Genomic DNA, 18449 nt, shown 5'->3' with positions numbered 1-18449 from the left:
CTTGTTGCTGGAAAGTTTTTGGAGGCAGGCAGGCATTCGGATTATAGTTGTTCCGTTGCCGAGGAAAATAAACTCCGCAGGCACGTTGAATTCACTGTAACCACAACTGACAACGACACTCCTCAGGCGTCTTTCTATTTCTTACCACAGAATATCTTCACATCCACTGGCCTTGAGTTTAGGCGCTGCTGCCACTGCGGCTCCTGGCTTCGAGTGAGTTCGTATTCTCGAACAACTTTAAAAGATGGCCGACCGCTCGAGCAATATGCTGAAAAGGCCACACGCGGAAGAGAATGATCTCGAGAGCCAGAAGCGGGTCAGATCCAACGATGGCTCGCCTCGTGCTGCAACACCGGGGTCAGCGACGCCTGGCACGAAGCCCGACGTGAACCAAATGCTGGCGGCTGCCAGAGCGAGAGCGGAAGAGTTGAAGGCCAGACTGGCAGCCAATCGTCCTGGAGCGACAGGTTCACCGGCACCGCCTACACCCAGTGCGAGTGACCGGATTGCTCAATTAAAGGCTCGCGTGGCTGCGGCGACGAGTCGCTCGGCTGCACTGAGTTCGCAAAGACCAAATACTCCCACGACGAGCAGCTACACTCCGCCGACGTTCAGCGATGATACTTCACGGGCCCGTGGAGGCCTGGATGTCGGGCTGCACCCTGCGCTGCTCGGCGACATACATCAAGACATCCAGCGAAGTAAAGGCCGGACACCTCAACCGAAGTTCGCGACGGCTATGGGGAACCAGAGGACAGGATTTCCCGGTTCGGAGAGAGCGCAGTTGGACCTTTCAGCGCCGTCGCTGGACGAACTAAAATCCAATCCATATTTCGACCCCAGTCTGGGCACGCGCAATGTGATCCCCAAAGAGCGACATTCGCGACAGTTGATCTTCAATGAGAAGGGGAAGTACATCCAGCAAGCGGCGGCGCTGCGGCGGCAAGCGCAGCTGGAGGCGATGAAGAAGAAGATTGCCGAGCGGGCAAGACAGGCCGGGCTGGAGGAAGACATGGACACAGACAAGGCGTTCCTAGTCCCGGCTCCGCCGGAGATCGAATGGTGGGACGAAGGACTGGTGGACGGCAAGTCCTACGACGTGATAGACGACCCGTCGAAGCTGAAGATCGACACGCCAGACTCCATCATCACAATCTATATCCAACACCCCGTGCTGATTGAGCCGCCGCAGGAGAAAAACGCTCCGACGCCGAAGCCCATGTATCTGACCAGCAAAGAGCAGGCGAAACTGCGCCGACAGCGCCGCATGGCCGAGTTGAAGGAACAACAGGCCAAGATCCGACTGGGCTTGGAGCCGCCGCCGCCACCGAAAGTCAAAAAGGGCAATCTGATGCGCGTCCTGGGCGAAGAGGCCGTCAAGGACCCGACGGCCGTGGAGGCGCGCGTCAACCGCGAGATCGCCGAGCGCGCCCACAAGCACGAGGAGACGAACGAGGAGCGCAAGCTGACCAAGGAGCAACGCCTCGAGAAGCTGGAGCGCCAACAGGCCGAGGACGCCGCCCACGGCATCCACGTGCGCGTTTACCGCATCGACAGCCTGGCCAACGGCAAACACCGCTACCAGATCTCCGTCAACGCCGACCAGAACAAGCTGACCGGCGTCGTCATCCTGCATCCGAAGCTGAATCTGGTCGTCGTCGAGGGCGGCGAGCACTCCATCCGCAAGTACGACAAGCTCATGCTGCACCGCATCAAGTGGCAGGAGATGGAGGCCCCGCGCGCCGTCGAGGAGGGGAACCGCGAGGAGCTGGCCAAGTGGCTCGAGGCCGAAGACGAGAATGGCGAGCTGAAGGATCTGAGCTTCAACAAGTGCGACCTCATCTTCAGCGGCCAGGCCAAGCAGCGCAATTTTCGCAAGTGGTTGGGCGCCCGCGTCTGCGAGACGGATGCGCAGGCCAAAGACGTCCTGACTCGCGGCAAGATGGAGAGTTTCTGGAACTTGGCCAAGAGCTTCAAGAGGGAAGTGTGAAGTCCAAGTACAAGTCAGATCAGACATTACTAGACTATTCTTCTGCTTGTATGCAAATCCTGAAGCAGCCCATGCGTGCTATAGTATTCCAAACCAATACGCCGGCCTGCAAGTCGGTTAGGCCTCTTACTCTGGCTTCCAAGGGGAGCACGTCTGTACCAGTCGGCTTTGCTTACTGAAGAGCGAACTGGACCTCACAGAAGATCAAAACAGAAACAATATGAGAAATCCCTCAACCGAGGATGAGAGAGAAAGACATGGACTCGAAGAGCTGTGCTTTCGTAGAGTTGTATAGCATATACAAGTACATCTCTGCGTTCGCGCCGCATCCTCTCATCGATAACCTTCATAGCAAGCATGATCGTAGCCCTGCCGGTGAGCAGACGAGAAAGGAAAACACACAAATAGAGACAAATCCCAAAGAAGAGAAAACATGATATATAGTGAAAAGTATGTGCAAGACCTCTATAGACACGTCAAACTCCCTGGCTTTTCGAGACAACGCCGGGAACACCAAACAGCCTGCTTGACAGCAACCAGCAGGAACCAAGTATCAGCCTATATATAACCGAACATGACACGATGAAAGTGGTCCAACTCCTGCTCCTTCAGCCGCTGTTCTTGCCTCTCTTACCTCCTTTGCCCTCGTGCCCTGCTAAAATCACCACCCGGGGTAGCAGAGATCCAGGAGGAACTCATAAAATCCAAACATCAACCTCCAGCCTTATTCTTCGAGTTTCAGGTCTTGCGCTCATTTAGGAGGCATTCAACTTCTTCGCAGCGGCCTCCAGAATCCCCGCCACCTTCTCAACCTGGTGCTGCGCCTCCACCCAGTCCGCGGCATCGATGGCATCACGGATCCCCGGGAAATAGGCTTCATCGTAGCCCGACCAGGCCTGCGGTGCGAAGAGGACATGCTTGAACTGCGTGCGGTTGGCGAGGCCGCCGCCCTCGCTCAGATCGAGAAGGTCGGTTTCGAAATGCGCCATGCGACTGTTATGTTGGCCGCGGGCGTTTCCCATGGCGGTAGTTTCAAAGCCGCCTGCACCAAAGACAAAGTTGCGCCAGGTGTTGTCGAATAGGTGGAACGTGTCGGCTTCCTGGGCGAACAGGTCCGAAGCTTCACGAAGAGGGGCGAGGTTCACGGGGTTCTGGTCATTCGCGGTCGGGGCGGACTTTGCATAGGTGTCCAAGTCTTCGATGTATTTCGAGATGTCTTTTGCGTATCCGCTCAGGTCGAATGGCAATAATGGCTTGTCCGCCAGTTCGAGGATCATCAACGCCAAAATCTCGCCCATGGTTTTATGGTATTTCCAGTCCGGATCACCGAATTTCGACATCCACTCGAAATTGTCGTAGCAGCTGTGATAAGGGAATTTCGGTCCCTTGAAGGACATGTCGATCGACGAGGTGCCGGCGATATCTTGGAAGGCGACATAATCGCTTCCCGCACCCAGCCCTTCCAGGCCACGATTGGATTCATCCCAGATCTCACGGATCGTGTGGCCCGTGTCTGGATCGCCGACCCGGTCGAGAACATGTTCCAGCATTCGTGCGAAAACCGGCGATGCTGCTGCATGGAAGTCGGTGCCTGTGACACCGACGTCAACATTGACATAGGCCACCGCGTCTTCGCGAAGCTCGGCTAGACGATCCTCGACATGCTCTGTGCTCCCGATCAGATTATACTCTTCACCATCCCAGCTGGCGAATTCAATGGTTCGCAGTGGTCGCCATCCGAGTTTGCGCAGCTCGCCAAAGATGCGGATGACTTCTAGCATGATTGCCGTTCCACTGCCGGGATCGGCGGCACCTGTACACCAGGCATCCCGGTGGTTGCCCACGACAACTTTGTTTTTGGGTTCTTCCCAGCCTGTAATCTTACCGAGCACGTTGTAGATCGGCTGCCGCACCTCCTCATCCTGGATGTTTTTGAGGTTGACCCTGGGTGAAGTCTGATCCCCAGTCCAGTATTCTGTGTTTGGGGTACCCTGCCAAGTATCGGTCATTTGCTTGCCATGGCCCTTGATCGCTTCCAGCAAGTGTTTCGCATCATTCCAGGATATCGGAATCGAGGGAATCCGATTGAGTCCGGGGCTGTCTTCCGGATTCAACCGTTCTTGGTTCGAAGGAGTTGAAGCCCAGCCCGGGGTGAGTACATCTCCCACCACCCAAGACATCAGACTGACGGCTCCACGCTGGACACCGTCTTCCGGCATAAATCGACCCTCCGGAAATGTTGGGCCCACAACGAAGCCGTCTTGTGCAGGATCCGAGTAAATGATGCAGCCAGATGCGCCGGCCAGCTCGGCAGCTTTGACCTTCAGCGCGCGGTCGCCTTCAGAACCGTAATACCGAACAAGGACAATCGCATCTTTGACCGAGATTCCACTCTCGGCCAGCGTCTTGAAGTCGGCCCTGGAACCAAAGTTGGCGTACACCAGAGGACCAGTCACATCGCCGCTTTTCGAATGCCCGTGGAAGACGTACGATTGTTCTTGATCCTCTTCCACCCTGGCCTCCCATTTCAAATCTTCGGGTTCCACGATTGCGACTCTCCTCCCGTCTTTCCGGGGATAGTTTAGATAGACATCAAATCTTTCCATGTTTACGTCTTCCAGGTCTGAAGATTTGAAGAGCTCGGCCACCCATTCTCCAAGAACATAATTGCCTTCGGTACCCGCCACATGCGGAAAGTCCGTAATGTGCTCCAAGTATTTCTGCATGTGACCATGCCCGTTCATATGCTTTTGTACGAATACTCGCACGGATTCCGGGTCATACATCTGACCTATGCCCATTCTGTTCTTGGTAAACGACAAGACGTCGGAGGCTATCAGGGCGTACAGAACGCCCATGATCAGAAAGACACCAAACAATCGTCCGATAATGACGACGCGGTTCGCCTCTAGCTGCTGGTAGTTGATCCGGGGCCATGCCAACTTCGAGAGGTACTGGCGGAAGGAGGGGAGGGAGAGCGAGGAGAAGGAATTGGTGAAGCTGGAGAAGCGCTTGGAGAGCCGGTATCGAAGAAGGGATCGGGTTGCGGCGGCATCGCTCTGAGGATCTTCAATCTCCATTTGTTCCATCTCCCTCCGCACTTCGTCTTCGCCATCGTGTTCAATGCCATCGAGCGAGTCTAGACTCGGCCGGACAGACTCGATGGTTGGTGGTTGGTAATTGCCGTTCGACCCAGGGCGGAGGAGACCTTGCCGTTCGGCATCGTCGCTGATCTCTTCGGGACCGAGTCGCGATTGCGAGGAAACCGGCCGAGATGAGGTGGCCTCCTCATAGGTAGGGATGGGCAGGTGTTCGTAGCGGACCTTTTCGTCAACCATCGTTGATGGGGGAGTCTGGAGTGATGTCCCGAAGGACGCACTCGCAGTCGAGTTATCGGGGATGCATCCAGAGCGGAGTGTCGCTGCGACTGGAGGATAGTTGGACGGTGAAGATGGTCGATATGAACAATCCGCGAATACGACGACAGCAAGGATGAATACTGCTGCGGGGGGACAGAAGTGGTCTGCTCCTGGACGGCGACTGTCTTCAGTTGCTGTACGTACTGGCAATTAACTGGTTGCGAGAGGCTGCGGCTGCGGCTGCGCCACTCGAGATTCCGAGTCTCGGCTGAAGAACGGACCAAGCCAAGGACAGACGACGATACACCTCCATACTAGTATTCACGAACCACCACTATCACCACCATATCCGACCACACTGCTTGCGTAGAAGCTAGAGTCGATAACTACCATTTAGATTCCTGGCGCCTTTACCCAGGCTGCAAATTGGAAGACAATGTCGATAACTCGCATGTTGGTGGTTGTGACGGACTTGAAGAGAGGGCATATGTCGAAATAAGTGATGTCAGACAGGCATTTTCTATTTCTGCTTGGCTGCCTGTCCGTGTCATTTCCGGCTCATCTTTCACAGAATTAATCGGTCAGACCAACCACTATCATGTACTATACTACCTAGTGGTAACTCTACGTCTAGAGGCTCGAACACCTCGTCGACTCTTTGATCTCGAACTCTACCATTCATCCCTAACACCTCCACGAATCGATCTTCTCTCACTTTCTTCTCAGCTGAAGTAGTAACAACCACTGCATCAATCCCTGAAGGCCAAGAAATCTCTACAACCATGTCAGAAGATCAATCCCATGACGCCGCCGACCCTGACGCGGCGATGCGTGAAATGATGGGATTTGGTTCCTTCGCGACTCGCCGGCCAAAAGAGCAACCTCGTAAGTCACGTCGGTCCAAGCTGTCTTTCGTCTGTTTGTCTCTCCCTTACGGAAGTCTTGGTGTCTCCCGCCCTTCATGCCCGCTGTTCACATCCTTTTTTGCGTTAGAATTGCAACTGGTATGATATGTTCCGTCAAGCTATTTTGACCGGGATCAGAATCGCCGAATCAGTGACATCCCCCCGATATCTGAGACTGATTCACAGCCACGTCTCCTTTGGTCTTTAAGGCTGACTCGCGCCCTGATCTCCGGGCCTCAAGCTGCTGACCATGTCATCTTGTCATCCCTCCCCTGCACCGCGAGAGCAGTACAAATCGTGGGGAACTATCTAACGGCGTCCAGAAAAACCAATCCTCCAAAAAAGAGGGCACTCGACCACACAATCAATCCAACCTGAGCCAACATCGACTTTACCTGAAGCACAATTCCAAAACCCCTCGCTCACTTCAAAGTCCCGTCCAAATGTAAACGAAGATGAAGATGAAACATCCACGCAAGCAGCACAGCAGACACCCGCCATTCCCTCTCCGTCTTCATCGCGCCCAGCACCAGCACCAACACCGACATCGACATCGACAGAACAATCAACTTACGCCTTTTCATACCCGGCCACCAACACATTCTACACCCGCGCGCAACTAAATGAATGGGCTCAGGGTAAAGTCAACGCGAGAGGGGACACGGTGTACTTCAGACCGAATTTCGTATCTGATGATCCTTGGGCAAGACTCAGGACGCAGAAGACGAGTCAATGAAGCAGAGCAAGCAGCATGACCTAAAGAAGTTCTTCTGCTGAGGAAGACTAGACGTTGGACGACCTGGCCCTGGTGTGTTTTGAGAATGACACTCAAGAGTGACGGATCAGGGCGATCTTTACCAAGCCTGGTCAGAGTCGGATGAGATATGATATCAAGACCGAAGAGTGCCAGCACGTCTGGGTCCGCAACCGAGCTTGGAACATGAAGGGAAGGACAGAATACATCCCACGCCTCTCCTATAACGCCGAATCTGGCCTGATGGTTCTTGTTCGACGCCTTCTCCAAATGGCTATTCATTTGAAACGAATCACTCCGTCTATCTGTCCATGTGTAGACAATGATTATCCAGCCGACCGGACACAGCGCCGTCAATATCAATGTCTCCTTTCATGAGACAGTCTTACGCCCTGGCAGGTTCAACCAACAACAGCTTGACCATGACCAGTGCAACCCGGTACTGTGGAGCGTCTTTATTCACAGTCCCATGCCAACGGCAACTCTGGCCGAGATCTCATACAGCACCCATACCATACCTGCCTTTGCCGACATGGAGCATTTCACTCAGCAATGGGGGATATGTGAGACCCTCTCGACCTGCAAGTCTGACAGATATTGAATATCGAATATCAGATATGAGATAACAGACCTCGGATGCCAGATGCCAGTTTGCAAACACGCAAAGGATTGTATCTACCAACCAAAGACTTCCTTCCAGGAGCCCTGCAATGCGCGCTGACCAGAAACTGAGAGCCCAAGAGCATACTGCAAGGCTGTACGGATCAAGAATAAAGCACAGTCATAGTCACAGCAGCCCTAGCAGACCAACTACGTCGCTGGCTTTGCCTCGAATTCATCTACTATTGCTCTATCTGTCTCTGTCTCTGTCTCTGTCTCCAATGTCCATCTATTGTGTTATCCGGCCTACCCAATACCTGCCAACTTCCAAGGTAGTCATACTAGACCCTGGCAGCTAGCTGACACTATATTTTTTTGGGTCTAATACTCCCAGAACCATACTCTCCCTGCCCTCATGTGAGCTTCAAGTTACTCACTGTTACTCTCTTGACGTCCTCTTCCCGTCCTTCTCCCTGCCACTGTCCTTCTCATTTTCTCAACTTTCTATCTCTCTATCATTCAGTTTTGCTGCCTAATGTAAATATATATATGCAAGCTCGTATATCTAGTGTCACGGACGCACAAACCACTTACCTCTACACCTTGTCCCTTATCCGTGAGCCTGGAATACAACCAACCTACTTCATATCCACCCTCCTCGCCTCCATCTCCTGTCCTTTTCCCGAAATCGGGACTGGCCAACAATCAACAGCCAACTAATACCAGCAGACTCGGCACCGAATCTTGCAAGACCTCTCCGAAGCCGATTTCCGTTTCCAGACCTGAGCTTTGAGCTTGAAGCCATGAGCATGAGGGAGGATGCTGGGGACCAAGTCTGGGCACCAAAGCGTCCCCAACACTGGTGACTGGAGCAGAAGTCGAAGTTATACATGGTGACATCGATGTTGGTGTATCATATGAATCAAAGTGGCCTCGGCATGACGTCCACGTCCATATCAATATCAACATCAACGACGAGCCCCGTGCTGTGGGCGGTCCTGACTCAGGACTCCGGAGAATCTTCGTCGTACATGAAATCCTGCTTCCCCAGAATCAATCGGACGTGCGTTCCTCCGCGATCCAAGCCCACGCACGGGTACAGACGGCCTGGAGGAGAAAAGTCCCCAAATGCAGGTGCTTTATTAGGTCGAGAAGGATGCAGTGTTAGCGCCAGGTGCCGAAGAACGATCACCTCGATCCACATGGGAAGGAGGACAAGGGCTTCGTGAGGGATGGACACTCACGCAGCCGCTTCCCGTTCTTGGTGAAATACACCGTCTGCTCCTTCGGTATGATACAACAACCCACCTTGTCGCCTTTCCCAAAGCCCTCGGCGTAGGTTCTGCTAACGAGGCCGCTACCATGGTACAACTCTCCATCGTCTCCATGGTAACCCCAAGAGTCATCATTCCAGCCTGGCAGACGATCCAGTTTGGGGTTGTCCTGACAGAGTCCTATGACGACGCCACTGTCGCAAGGCAGGAGGGCGTCTTTGTCAGCCTCACGATTGAACAATCGAGATGACACGAGCGATTGGCAGAGGGGAGGTACCCACCCGTCATCCTCATCCTCAGCATCGACAATTTCGATTCTCGCTGACAGGCCAGGTGTAGCGGACTTCGAGATCGTCGATCGAGGGCATCTTTCTTGGCGTCGTACTTTAAGAGCTCCCTGACAATCTCGACGTGGCCATCCTGAGAAGCGTAGTGTAGAGGACGACGAAGCTCGTTGTCAGATGCATTTGGATCGGCGCCAGCCGCGAGAAGAGCTGTTACCACCGACCAGTGTCCGGCTTCAGCTGCGTCATGCAATGGAGTGCACTCGTACCTATCAGTGGCAGAAATCTTAGCCCCATTGCCGAGTAACATCCCCACGACATTGAGGCTCCCTTCCCTTGAGGCAAAGTGCAACAAACTCCGACCGAAGTCATCGACAGCATCCAATCTAGCGTGTGAGTTTAGAAGCTCTTCAAATAGTTCCACGTCTCCGCTCAGAGCTGCCAGATGAAGCGGCGTGGTACCCACATCATCGGTGAGATTCACGAATTCGTCGTCCTCTAAAGAATGTTGAGTTTTGTGAAGGAGCCACTTGACCACAGCCAACTGGCCTTTTTCACAAGCAACGTGAAGAGGAGTGCGGCCTTCTCTATTGGTAGCAGTTGGGTCTGAACCTGACGTGAGGAGCATCCTCACAACTGGCAAAGACCCCTGTCGACTAGCCAAATGCAACGGCGTCTCTTGGTCCTCATTCAATATATCGGTTTCGGCTTCGGCAGCGAGAAGGATTTGCACAATTTCCGTGTGGCCCTTTGTTGCGGCCAGATGCAAAGGAGTCGAATCTGATCCGTCAAAGATGTCCAGAGAAGATGAATAATATTGAAGAAGCGACTTCACCACAGCTACATGGCCGTGGAGGGCAGCCAAGTGCAGGGGTTTTGACAAGAAATCATTTCCAGCCTTTGATTCCTCCTCCTTCGCCTTTAAGAGCGCATTGACGACGTCCAAATGACCTTTTTCGGCTGCAAGGTGTAGAGGAAGACATCTGTGGTTATCTTGCGCGCTTGCATCTGCCCCTACCTCGAGTAGTAACTTCACCACTTCACCATGTCCTTTTTGAGCCGCTCTGTGCAGTGGTGTCTTACCTTCCCAATGCTTGCATTCGAGAATAGCGGGTCGGTGCTTTAGATGAGAAGGTAGGTTTCCTATAAGCATCTGTGCGATCTCGACGCGCCCAGAATCTGCTGCAAGGTGCAAAGGCGTTTCGTCTTTGTCATTAAAAGAATCCAAAGCGACGACATTCAGTAGCTCTTTGACTGCGCCTGGTTGCTGCGACTCAATAGCGACATGCAAAGGAGTAGAACCATGCTTATCTGTTCGTAGAGGATCAGCTCTGGCTTTCAGAAGGCTCCGGATGACGTCCACATGCCCAAATAAGCTCGCCAGATGGAGCGGTGTGGCATCGTCTTTATCAGCTGCGTGAATGTTTGGCTTCTTTTGCAGCAACAGATCTACCACCCGACAGTATCCCTTTCTTGAAGCGATGTGCAAGGCAGTGGCACCTAGCGGATCCGTTGCTTCCACGCTTGCGGCATGGTCGAGGAGCTCTCTCACAACCTCGATACTCCCATTCGAGGCTGCCATGTGAAGGGCAAGTGTACTGGACACATCGGACTGAAGGAGCGGTTTGACGATATTTTTGGAGCCTTGGTAGGCAGCAACCTCCAGTGCAATCGAACGCGACTTTTTGTCTCCCGTGGATGTTGAGAGTAACTTTGCAACAAGTTCGGCAAACCCAAATTCCGCTGCGATTGGCAGAGGATCCATGAAAGAGGCAGACCGACGTCTAGCCGGGTTCTCTAGGGACCACGAAAACCGAGACCAGTTTTGCATCAGGCTCTCGTTCGACAGAAACGAGTAAACTGCGTCTAGTGTCGGTATATCATTTTGCACCAATTGATAGTGTGCAGGCCAGTACTGAACAGCATATACCAGCAGATCCTGTACATCGCATCCGGAGAGCGGCAAAGCTTTTGGCCCATTTTGGTCAGTTCCTATCTCAGGTTTCTTCATTATGGAAAGGTAGTTCAGACAGGTTTGCGTGATATAACCGTGGCCTTTGAATGGCAATGTGAAGTGATCTGGCCAAGTTTTGGCTTGACCCTTGAGCAAAAAGTCTTGGAACGAATTATGGAGGAAGTAGGCGGCTTCGTTCTCGATCTTGATCAAGGGGCCAAACGTCCGTTTTAGATCCAGAGCAATGTCTTGTGAGATTCCACTCCGGATGGACTTCAAGTCCGTAAGCGTGGGTTCAAGAGCCGCAGCGGTAGCTAGCTCGTGGATTTTGAGGGGCCGACACGCAAAAAGGACCCAAGAAACGACCTTGTGTGCCCACGCGGCTCTTTGCAGAGGAATTCGACTGACGAACCGTTGATATATCTCGTCTGTTGTATCTGGAAGCGAAGCCAACTGCTCGCATATCGAGACAGTCGTTGACGGAAGGTCGGACGTCTCAAGTAAAGCCAGCTTCAAAGAAATGATGAGCTTCGAATTGCCTTTGCGCTTTAGTGATTGCTCGAGATCGGACTTGAACATGCGGAACGCGGGGTTCCTGACCACGAACTCTGATGCTTCATCTTTTGCAGCCAACTCGAGGAGCACGCTGTCTTTAGCCAGGGTATCTAAGTCAATGGTCGTGGACTCGGACGGTGCGGTCCATGTTGATTCCGAGCTCGGTGTGGTCCTGGTGACGACGATCTTGAAGTGAGGTCCCAGTGATCCTGGCAGTTCGAGTAGATCTTTCAGAAGGTGATCATCCGAAGCGTCACATTCGTCAATGGCATCTATGACACAAACAGTTGTGCCATGAAGGGAACACGAAACTAACGATCTGAACAAGACCCATAGTTTGTCGACTGTCCAGTTCGCCTCTTCACCCACCATACTGCAGAGATAGTGAACATGGTCGAAGAGCTCTGGTTTCCGGGACAAAAGCTGGTGACAAAGAGAAGCAAGCATTCTGTATGCGGAGCGGTGGTGTTCGTCCTTGGAATCGAATGAGAATGACAGGCTGTGTCGAAGCTAACATGACAAATATGAAGCTAATACAGACTTACCCGAACCTGGGTGGCCTTGTAGTTGAAGGAGTCCAGGCCCGGATCCTGTAAGCCAGGATGTATAGTCCTTGTTGCCCTCGATCCAACGATATGTTTCTCCCTTTGGTATCTCCGTTATTGGGAGATAGCTCTTGCAGTCCAGAGATTCCAAGGTTTTCAAGATGTGGACGTGGCGAGGTACTAATGGTCATACTATAATCAGCATTCTGTATTCGACAGATGAGATGGTAGTGTTGTTGCGGGAAAGCCTCATACCAGAAGACTGATATATTTTCTCACGAACCAGTTTGAAAGCTCGATCTTCTGAGTTTGAGAACTTGCAAAGATCGCCATGGGGACCTTGACGGGCGATTTTGATTTCACTTGAAGTTCCAAAAGTTGCTGAATCACTCGGATTTGTGCTGGCATGGCTGACGAGACCCTGGGAGGATAGTTAGGCCCAAACTTTGACAGAGAGAACCGCCATGTGGGCGCGGACATGGAGAACACCGACCGTCGGCGTGTTGTCATCAGCTTCCTCTGCTTCATAGACATTTAGTGTCGCGTATATTCCCGCGATGCTTCCATATTCTTTGCTCAGATGTGCCAGCGCTTCCCCGGAGGTTTCAAGAATCTTTGAAAGTTGACCTCGGTACTTGCGACGATGAGATAATATCAGGCGGGCCGCGAGACTTTCCCACTCCGGAGGGTCCAGGGCTCTGTGAGGACAACCGAAGAAGACCTGGGACGAGGACATGACAATAAGTATATGCAAAACAGATAAGAGTATCCCCAGGGATCAGAGCACAACGAAGCTTTCCAAAGCAAGCACATACAATAAGTGAGGTTCTTTCCACAATTGGCTGGTATTCTGACCGAATGCTCGAGAGCAAAAGAGCCTGTTTCAGTAGATGGAGCGATGATGGTCAGTAGAAGTCTGGCGTGAGCCGTGGATTTGGTCGAGGCCTGCCACCCAAACTGTGGTTCACATACTTGTTTGACAATGATTCCTCCAACGTCATGGCCGAGAATGATGAACGGGCAATTCTGAAGCATCGAAACCAGAGTCAATAGCGCTCTCGATCGCTCTTTCCGACATAGACTTTGCCGTGCCAGACACTTACACCAGGAAGCGTCCTCTCTGCGACTTGGTTCAGCAACTTGTGGGCTATCTGGGCAATCTCGGTCGCTGCGATCCCATCACATTGGAGAGTATAGCCAAAAGTCATAATGCGTGCATCGGGGAGGTAAGTGGGCAGAAAACCCTTCAGCCATTTGAGCATTCCCTTCACCATCAGTGTACGTCCATGAGTCTTCACGATGGCCTCCTAGACCGTGAACTGCGATAATATTGAACGCCCGTGGCGGAACATCCGCATCTCGATCTCTGTCGGAGACATCCTTTAACACGAGCAACCCCTCCGAGTCATCATATGACATTGTGGCCCTGGCGAGGTTCGCCTCGCCGACTGAATCGAGCGATGGTGAGGTATGAAGAGGACTGCACATAGATGCAGAGGAAAACAGTAGCAGACATGAAGCTTCGGTAGGGGACAGAAGACAAGAGCTTGCATGTGCTGTCCACAGAATCAGAATGGCATGTGTTGGTTTCGCACCCATGGCCGAATGAAGGGTAACATGTCCTCTGCACGAATGTGCCGCCTCATGGAAGCGACCGGTTTTCAGCTCTGTGGCATTGCATGTGAATGGGGCCAGTGATTGTCAATAGCGACAAATTGTAGCCCAACTCGAAGTCTGAAGCCCGGGGACTCCCCTGCCCTTCTGCAGTAGCGGGATGGCTACGTGGCAAGCTGCAAACATCCAAAAGGGCGAATTCGCCCCTGAACAGCTTTGTGAAGAGCACAGAAGCACGACGGCGACGATTGACGAAGATGGCATCGGCACAGAAAATGGTTCCTCTCGGCGACGAGGACTTGGTGTTGGATCTCGAAGATGAGGAAACTGCTGCACTGAGAGGCGATCTGGCGCCAGTAGTTGGGACAATTCAAAAGTCAGGGTATCAAGTCAGAATCCGTCGACAACACGAAGTCAATGGCCTTTTCGAACCTCATCTTTCGCAAGAGGCCACCCTTCTGGTGTTGAAGTTCCAACTCAAAGCCGACGATCCGAATGACCGCATCACATTCTTCTCAGTGTCGCTGATATTTGATTCAGCGCCCGATGCAGATGATGACGATGATCCCCCCTATCTCGTTTCTTTCGCTCCTGCCCAAGAAGGGGCTATATCACTTGAAGAGCATCAGACGACGGTGACTAGGACACATGAATTCAAGGTTACAGGCTCTGGGCAAGCTCCACTCAATGTTGCATCTCTGAATCTCGAAGGATCGAGGTCCACGCAGCGAGAATATACGCAGCAAGACAAGTACGTGCTCCAGACACAGACGTCGCGAGACCCTATGACTCTCAGCGAGGAAAACGTCGTGTGCTGGGAAATGAACGCCGCCAGCACCCCCGAAGGTGTTGGAGATAGCATTACAGTTGCGGTCTTGCTTCGACGAGCCCGCTCATCCAGGTTCTCTATCAGCTTAGAAGCCCATGCGCACGTCGGGAGCATAGCAAACGCGGTAGAAAAAGTCAAAGACCTCCTCGACGTCCGTAAGAAAAAGAAATATAAGACGCTGGGACGGTTTGGTCCAGCGAAGGGGGCCAAACAGGTGCCAGGTGGGCAGACAGTTCCAGAAGGTATCGATCCCAGCAATTTGTACAGTTGCTCGACTTGTTCCCGATATGCCGCCTTAAGGGGGCCAAAGACGCCGACATCGAGCGGCTGGAGTTTGTGAGAAGTATGAGAAGGTAAACGACAAAGAATGATATTGTTACAAAAGCAAAACTCGAGGAGCTCGACGGATTCATGGGTGGCAAAGCCATCGTTGATTAAGAGACGGGGTTTACCACACGCTCGCGCGCGGGTTTGCGGGTCAAACACGTCCTTTATCCAGGATAGGCTAATATGCTTATCGGTATATCCTTTCGGGGAACACGCAAAATGCCAATCAGGCGTGGGATAGGTGGTCCAGACACTACGGTGTGTCGACGCGGGCCAGATGATAAGGGGCGGAAGGGATATACCTGTTGCGGAGACGCATTCTATAGCAGTGATAAGGACTCGTTTTACGCCGGTGCCTCGGTGGCGTCGCGTGTCCTTGCTATGCACTAACATTTTGACAGTCGCGGCGTGACCGAGGAGCACGCCTGTCTCGTCCATATTGTAAACGTTCTCGGGAATGATGTTGGGGTTAGCCAGCTCTTTGCCAATCAGGTCGAACCAGTGTTTGACCTTGTCATATATATTCTCGTTAGCTCTCGTCCAGTTAATGGCTTTGAGCCTTCGGGCCCGCAGTTCTGGATGACGAGAGTAGAGTGCCTAGGGATAGTTCTTGCCGGGAGGTTGCACTGGGCCTTCGTTAGCCTTCGTCGAGCATGCAGAGCCGCGATGCCGCCTAATGACAAGTGCCAATCTCCGCAAGGCTTTGACCGGCAGGGAAAGCCATTGTCCGCACATCGTAAAATATACTCGACCAACGCCTTCTCTTCTTGTGGTGTGAGGTACTGCTGACCGATGGCCTTCTTCCGTCTTGCTAATGTTTCACTCGAACCGCTCGGCAGCGTGGAGGTGGGAAGGTCGCTCGATAAGGGCAGATTGAGGGTTGTTTTTGAGGATGACCGATCGTCGCTGATAGTGCTCGCTGAAGTCATTGGTGGCGATCGGCAAGGGCTTCACAATAGCTCAAGGTTTAATGCAACGCCGCCAGCAGACAGGAAACAGTAGAGGCCACGTTAGTATGCTGAGCCTTTCCGGAACGGAATAACGTTATGCCTTGGCTGCGCCCTCCATTCTCTCTCTGCGTGACCTGCACAAGCCCAGCCTAGACCGTTAGACCTACAAGGCTGATGATGGAGGTATTGAGGCACAACTCTCCAAATCAAACGCACTGTCTCGTGTCCTGTTGATTCCTGTAACAACATTACGCCTCGACACCAGCGAGCAGACCTCCAGGAGGACGTCATGGGCGATCCACTATCCGTTGCCGCTAGCGTGGCTGGCTTACTATCCCTCGGCTTACAGAGTACAGAGTACCTTTACAAGTATTACGCCGCGTGCCGAGATCAACATCGAGATCTCGCCAAAATCGCAGACCAACTCGGCGGCCTTCTCGAATCCCTCCATATCATCGATCAGATTGTACGTACCCGCAAATGGCGGCCCACCGAACTGTCAATCATACAAAGCATTGAAAGATCCATCACTCGCAGTGAGAACGCGATAAACGTGTTACAGGCCGAGGTTGACAAATTCAAAAACGTGCCTGCTGACGATTGGAGAAAGAAGGCGGTGGTGGTCGGGCGACGGGCGGCGTATCCATTTAAAAGAAGCACTTTAGAAGACCTCGGCGACGACGTGAACGATTTCCGCGACAACTTGTCGATCGCGCTACAGGCGCTTCAGCTGAAAGAGCATCAAAACACACAGGGCGATATCGAGGAAGTCAACGCGATCATTAAGGACATACAGGCACGAAGCGTCAGTGCTGATCTACGGCAGTGGCTGAGGGTACCCGATGCAACAGTCAACTTCAATGTCGCAGTTGCTAAGCGACACCCCAGCACTGGGCAGTGGTTGGTCCATGGTCCAGCTTATACCGCATGGCTGCAGCAGGGCAACTCATTTCTCTGGCTGTATGGGTTTGCCGGTTGTGGAAAGTCCGTGCTGTGCTCAACGGCGATCCAGCACACCTTTCGCCGCCGACGATCATCTGCCGACATTGCGGTCGCCTTTTTCTTCTTCGACTTCAGAGACGAGTCGAAACAAGATGCATCCGCGGCGCTCCGAGCATTGCTTCTCCAGCTCTGTGGGCAGGTTCCCGGTCTGGAAACCGACTTGAACCGCCTGAAGGACTCACACAATCATGGCACTCCACCAGTACATGTCCTACTTGAATATCTGCGACAAGCCGTTGCCCGGTGCCGGCACACCTACATTTTGCTCGATGCATTGGACGAGAGCCCGAAAGACATCCCGCGAGCCGAAGTCCTATCGGTGATCGACACTATGCGACAATGGCAGCTGCCAGGCTTGCACTTGTTGGTCACCAGTCGAGATGTTCCTGATATTCGAACTAATCTGCAGTTTCCGACAGTCAAGCAGGGTGTCGAGCATATCTCGTTAAGAAATGACAGCATTCAGCAAGATATATCTCGGTTTGTGACGTTTCAAGTCGACCACGACCGGCAGCTTCAGCGCTTGAGTGATTATCGGGAGAAGATCAAGAGCCATCTGATCCAGCATACTGATGGAGTGTCAGTACCTTGCTCCATATCCTCTAATTGCCTATAATTGGAGCTAACTAATGTCTAGATTTCGTTTAGTCGAATGCCAACTTCGTAGGCTACGACAGTGTCCCCAGAGTGGAAAGATGGTCGAGAAATATCTTCGCACTCTGCCAGCAACACTTGATGAGATATACGAACGAATGCTGTGCAGCATAGAAAACCCAGAAGAGGCGCAACAAATCTTATCGCTCCTATGTTATGCATCGCGGCCCCTGTCAGTTGACGAGGTCAATGAGGCTCTCGCCGTCGACATTGATGACCTCGAATGCTATGACCCCGAGAGGAGATTTACTGGCGGTCCAGACGATGTCCTTCTAATCTGTCCTGGTCTTGTTGCTATCAATCTCCGGAATGATGGTGTTCAAGAAGTCCGGATTGAACATTTCTCGGTCCAAGAGTACCTGCTATCAGATCGCATTCGAAGTGGCCGAGCGGCCGACTTCGCTCTATTAGGGCCATTGCAGCACGGGCGGATCAGTAAAACTTGTTTACTCTATCTGCAACATGATGAATTCCTCTATCAGACCTTAACCCCCGATCTACTCAAACAGTATGCCTTTGCGAGATATGCTGCAGAGTTCTGGCATCACCATTATCGCCAAGCTGACGGCCAGTTCGCCCAACAATTAACGGGAATGGTTAGCACTTTGTTGACAACGCGTCCCATGAAAAAACGTTGGGTTCGGTTACACCAGCCAGATCGACCTTGGGATACCCAAGTGAATCACGACAGATTCGTCGCAGATCCTCCTTCGGCAATATACTATGCTTCGTTTCTTGGCCTAGATGAAGTGCTGGGGTTTATACTGTCTATATCACCAGCAGACGTCAATACACAAGGAGGCGACTATGGCAACGCACTACAGGCAGCAGCAGCGAGTGGCCACGAGAAGGT

At 52.6% G+C, this 18449-nt stretch overlaps 7 protein-coding genes across 7 annotated transcripts; 4 read left to right on the top strand and 3 right to left on the bottom strand.

The window, feature by feature from the left end:
• Window positions 1-244: 244 nt before the first annotated feature.
• On the top strand, window positions 245-1990 carry A1O1_04960 (uncharacterized protein; the record flags this gene model as incomplete). The annotated part of the gene is made up of 1 exon (XM_007725849.1): window positions 245-1990. One exon carries the CDS (start codon window positions 245-247, stop codon window positions 1988-1990), a length of 1746 nt encoding a protein of 581 aa, XP_007724039.1.
• Window positions 1991-2745: 755 nt separating this feature from the next.
• On the bottom strand, window positions 2746-5328 carry A1O1_04959 (uncharacterized protein; the record flags this gene model as incomplete). The annotated part of the gene is made up of 1 exon (XM_007725848.1): window positions 2746-5328. The coding sequence occupies one exon, from the start codon at window positions 5326-5328 to the stop codon at window positions 2746-2748; it is 2583 nt and encodes an 860-aa protein (XP_007724038.1).
• Window positions 5329-6783: 1455 nt separating this feature from the next.
• On the top strand, window positions 6784-6990 carry A1O1_04958 (uncharacterized protein; the record flags this gene model as incomplete). The annotated part of the gene is made up of 1 exon (XM_007725847.1): window positions 6784-6990. A coding segment is annotated over one exon (207 nt), but the record flags the coding sequence as incomplete, so codon positions are not given.
• A 2072-nt stretch (window positions 6991-9062) lies between these two features.
• A1O1_04957 (uncharacterized protein) lies at window positions 9063-12047 on the bottom strand (the record flags this gene model as incomplete). Its single annotated transcript, XM_007725846.1, has 1 exon — window positions 9063-12047. The coding sequence occupies one exon, from the start codon at window positions 12045-12047 to the stop codon at window positions 9063-9065; it is 2985 nt and encodes a 994-aa protein (XP_007724036.1).
• Window positions 12048-12653: 606 nt separating this feature from the next.
• A1O1_04956 (uncharacterized protein) lies at window positions 12654-12956 on the bottom strand (the record flags this gene model as incomplete). The annotated part of the gene is made up of 1 exon (XM_007725845.1): window positions 12654-12956. One exon carries the CDS (start codon window positions 12954-12956, stop codon window positions 12654-12656), a length of 303 nt encoding a protein of 100 aa, XP_007724035.1.
• Window positions 12957-14091: 1135 nt separating this feature from the next.
• Window positions 14092-15003, top strand: A1O1_04955 (uncharacterized protein; the record flags this gene model as incomplete). Its single annotated transcript, XM_007725844.1, has 1 exon — window positions 14092-15003. One exon carries the CDS (start codon window positions 14092-14094, stop codon window positions 15001-15003), a length of 912 nt encoding a protein of 303 aa, XP_007724034.1.
• A 1226-nt stretch (window positions 15004-16229) lies between these two features.
• On the top strand, window positions 16230-18277 carry A1O1_04954 (uncharacterized protein; the record flags this gene model as incomplete). The annotated part of the gene is made up of 3 exons (XM_007725843.1): window positions 16230-17521; window positions 17580-18192; window positions 18254-18277. 3 exons carry the CDS (start codon window positions 16230-16232, stop codon window positions 18275-18277), a joined length of 1929 nt encoding a protein of 642 aa, XP_007724033.1.
• Between the last annotated feature and the right edge of the window lie 172 nt (window positions 18278-18449).

This window comes from Capronia coronata (assembly GCF_000585585.1).
Source record: "Capronia coronata CBS 617.96 chromosome Unknown acBCG-supercont1.4, whole genome shotgun sequence".
Classification (NCBI taxonomy): domain Eukaryota; kingdom Fungi; phylum Ascomycota; class Eurotiomycetes; order Chaetothyriales; family Herpotrichiellaceae; genus Capronia; species Capronia coronata.
This window is presented reverse-complemented; position numbering and strand designations above follow the sequence as displayed.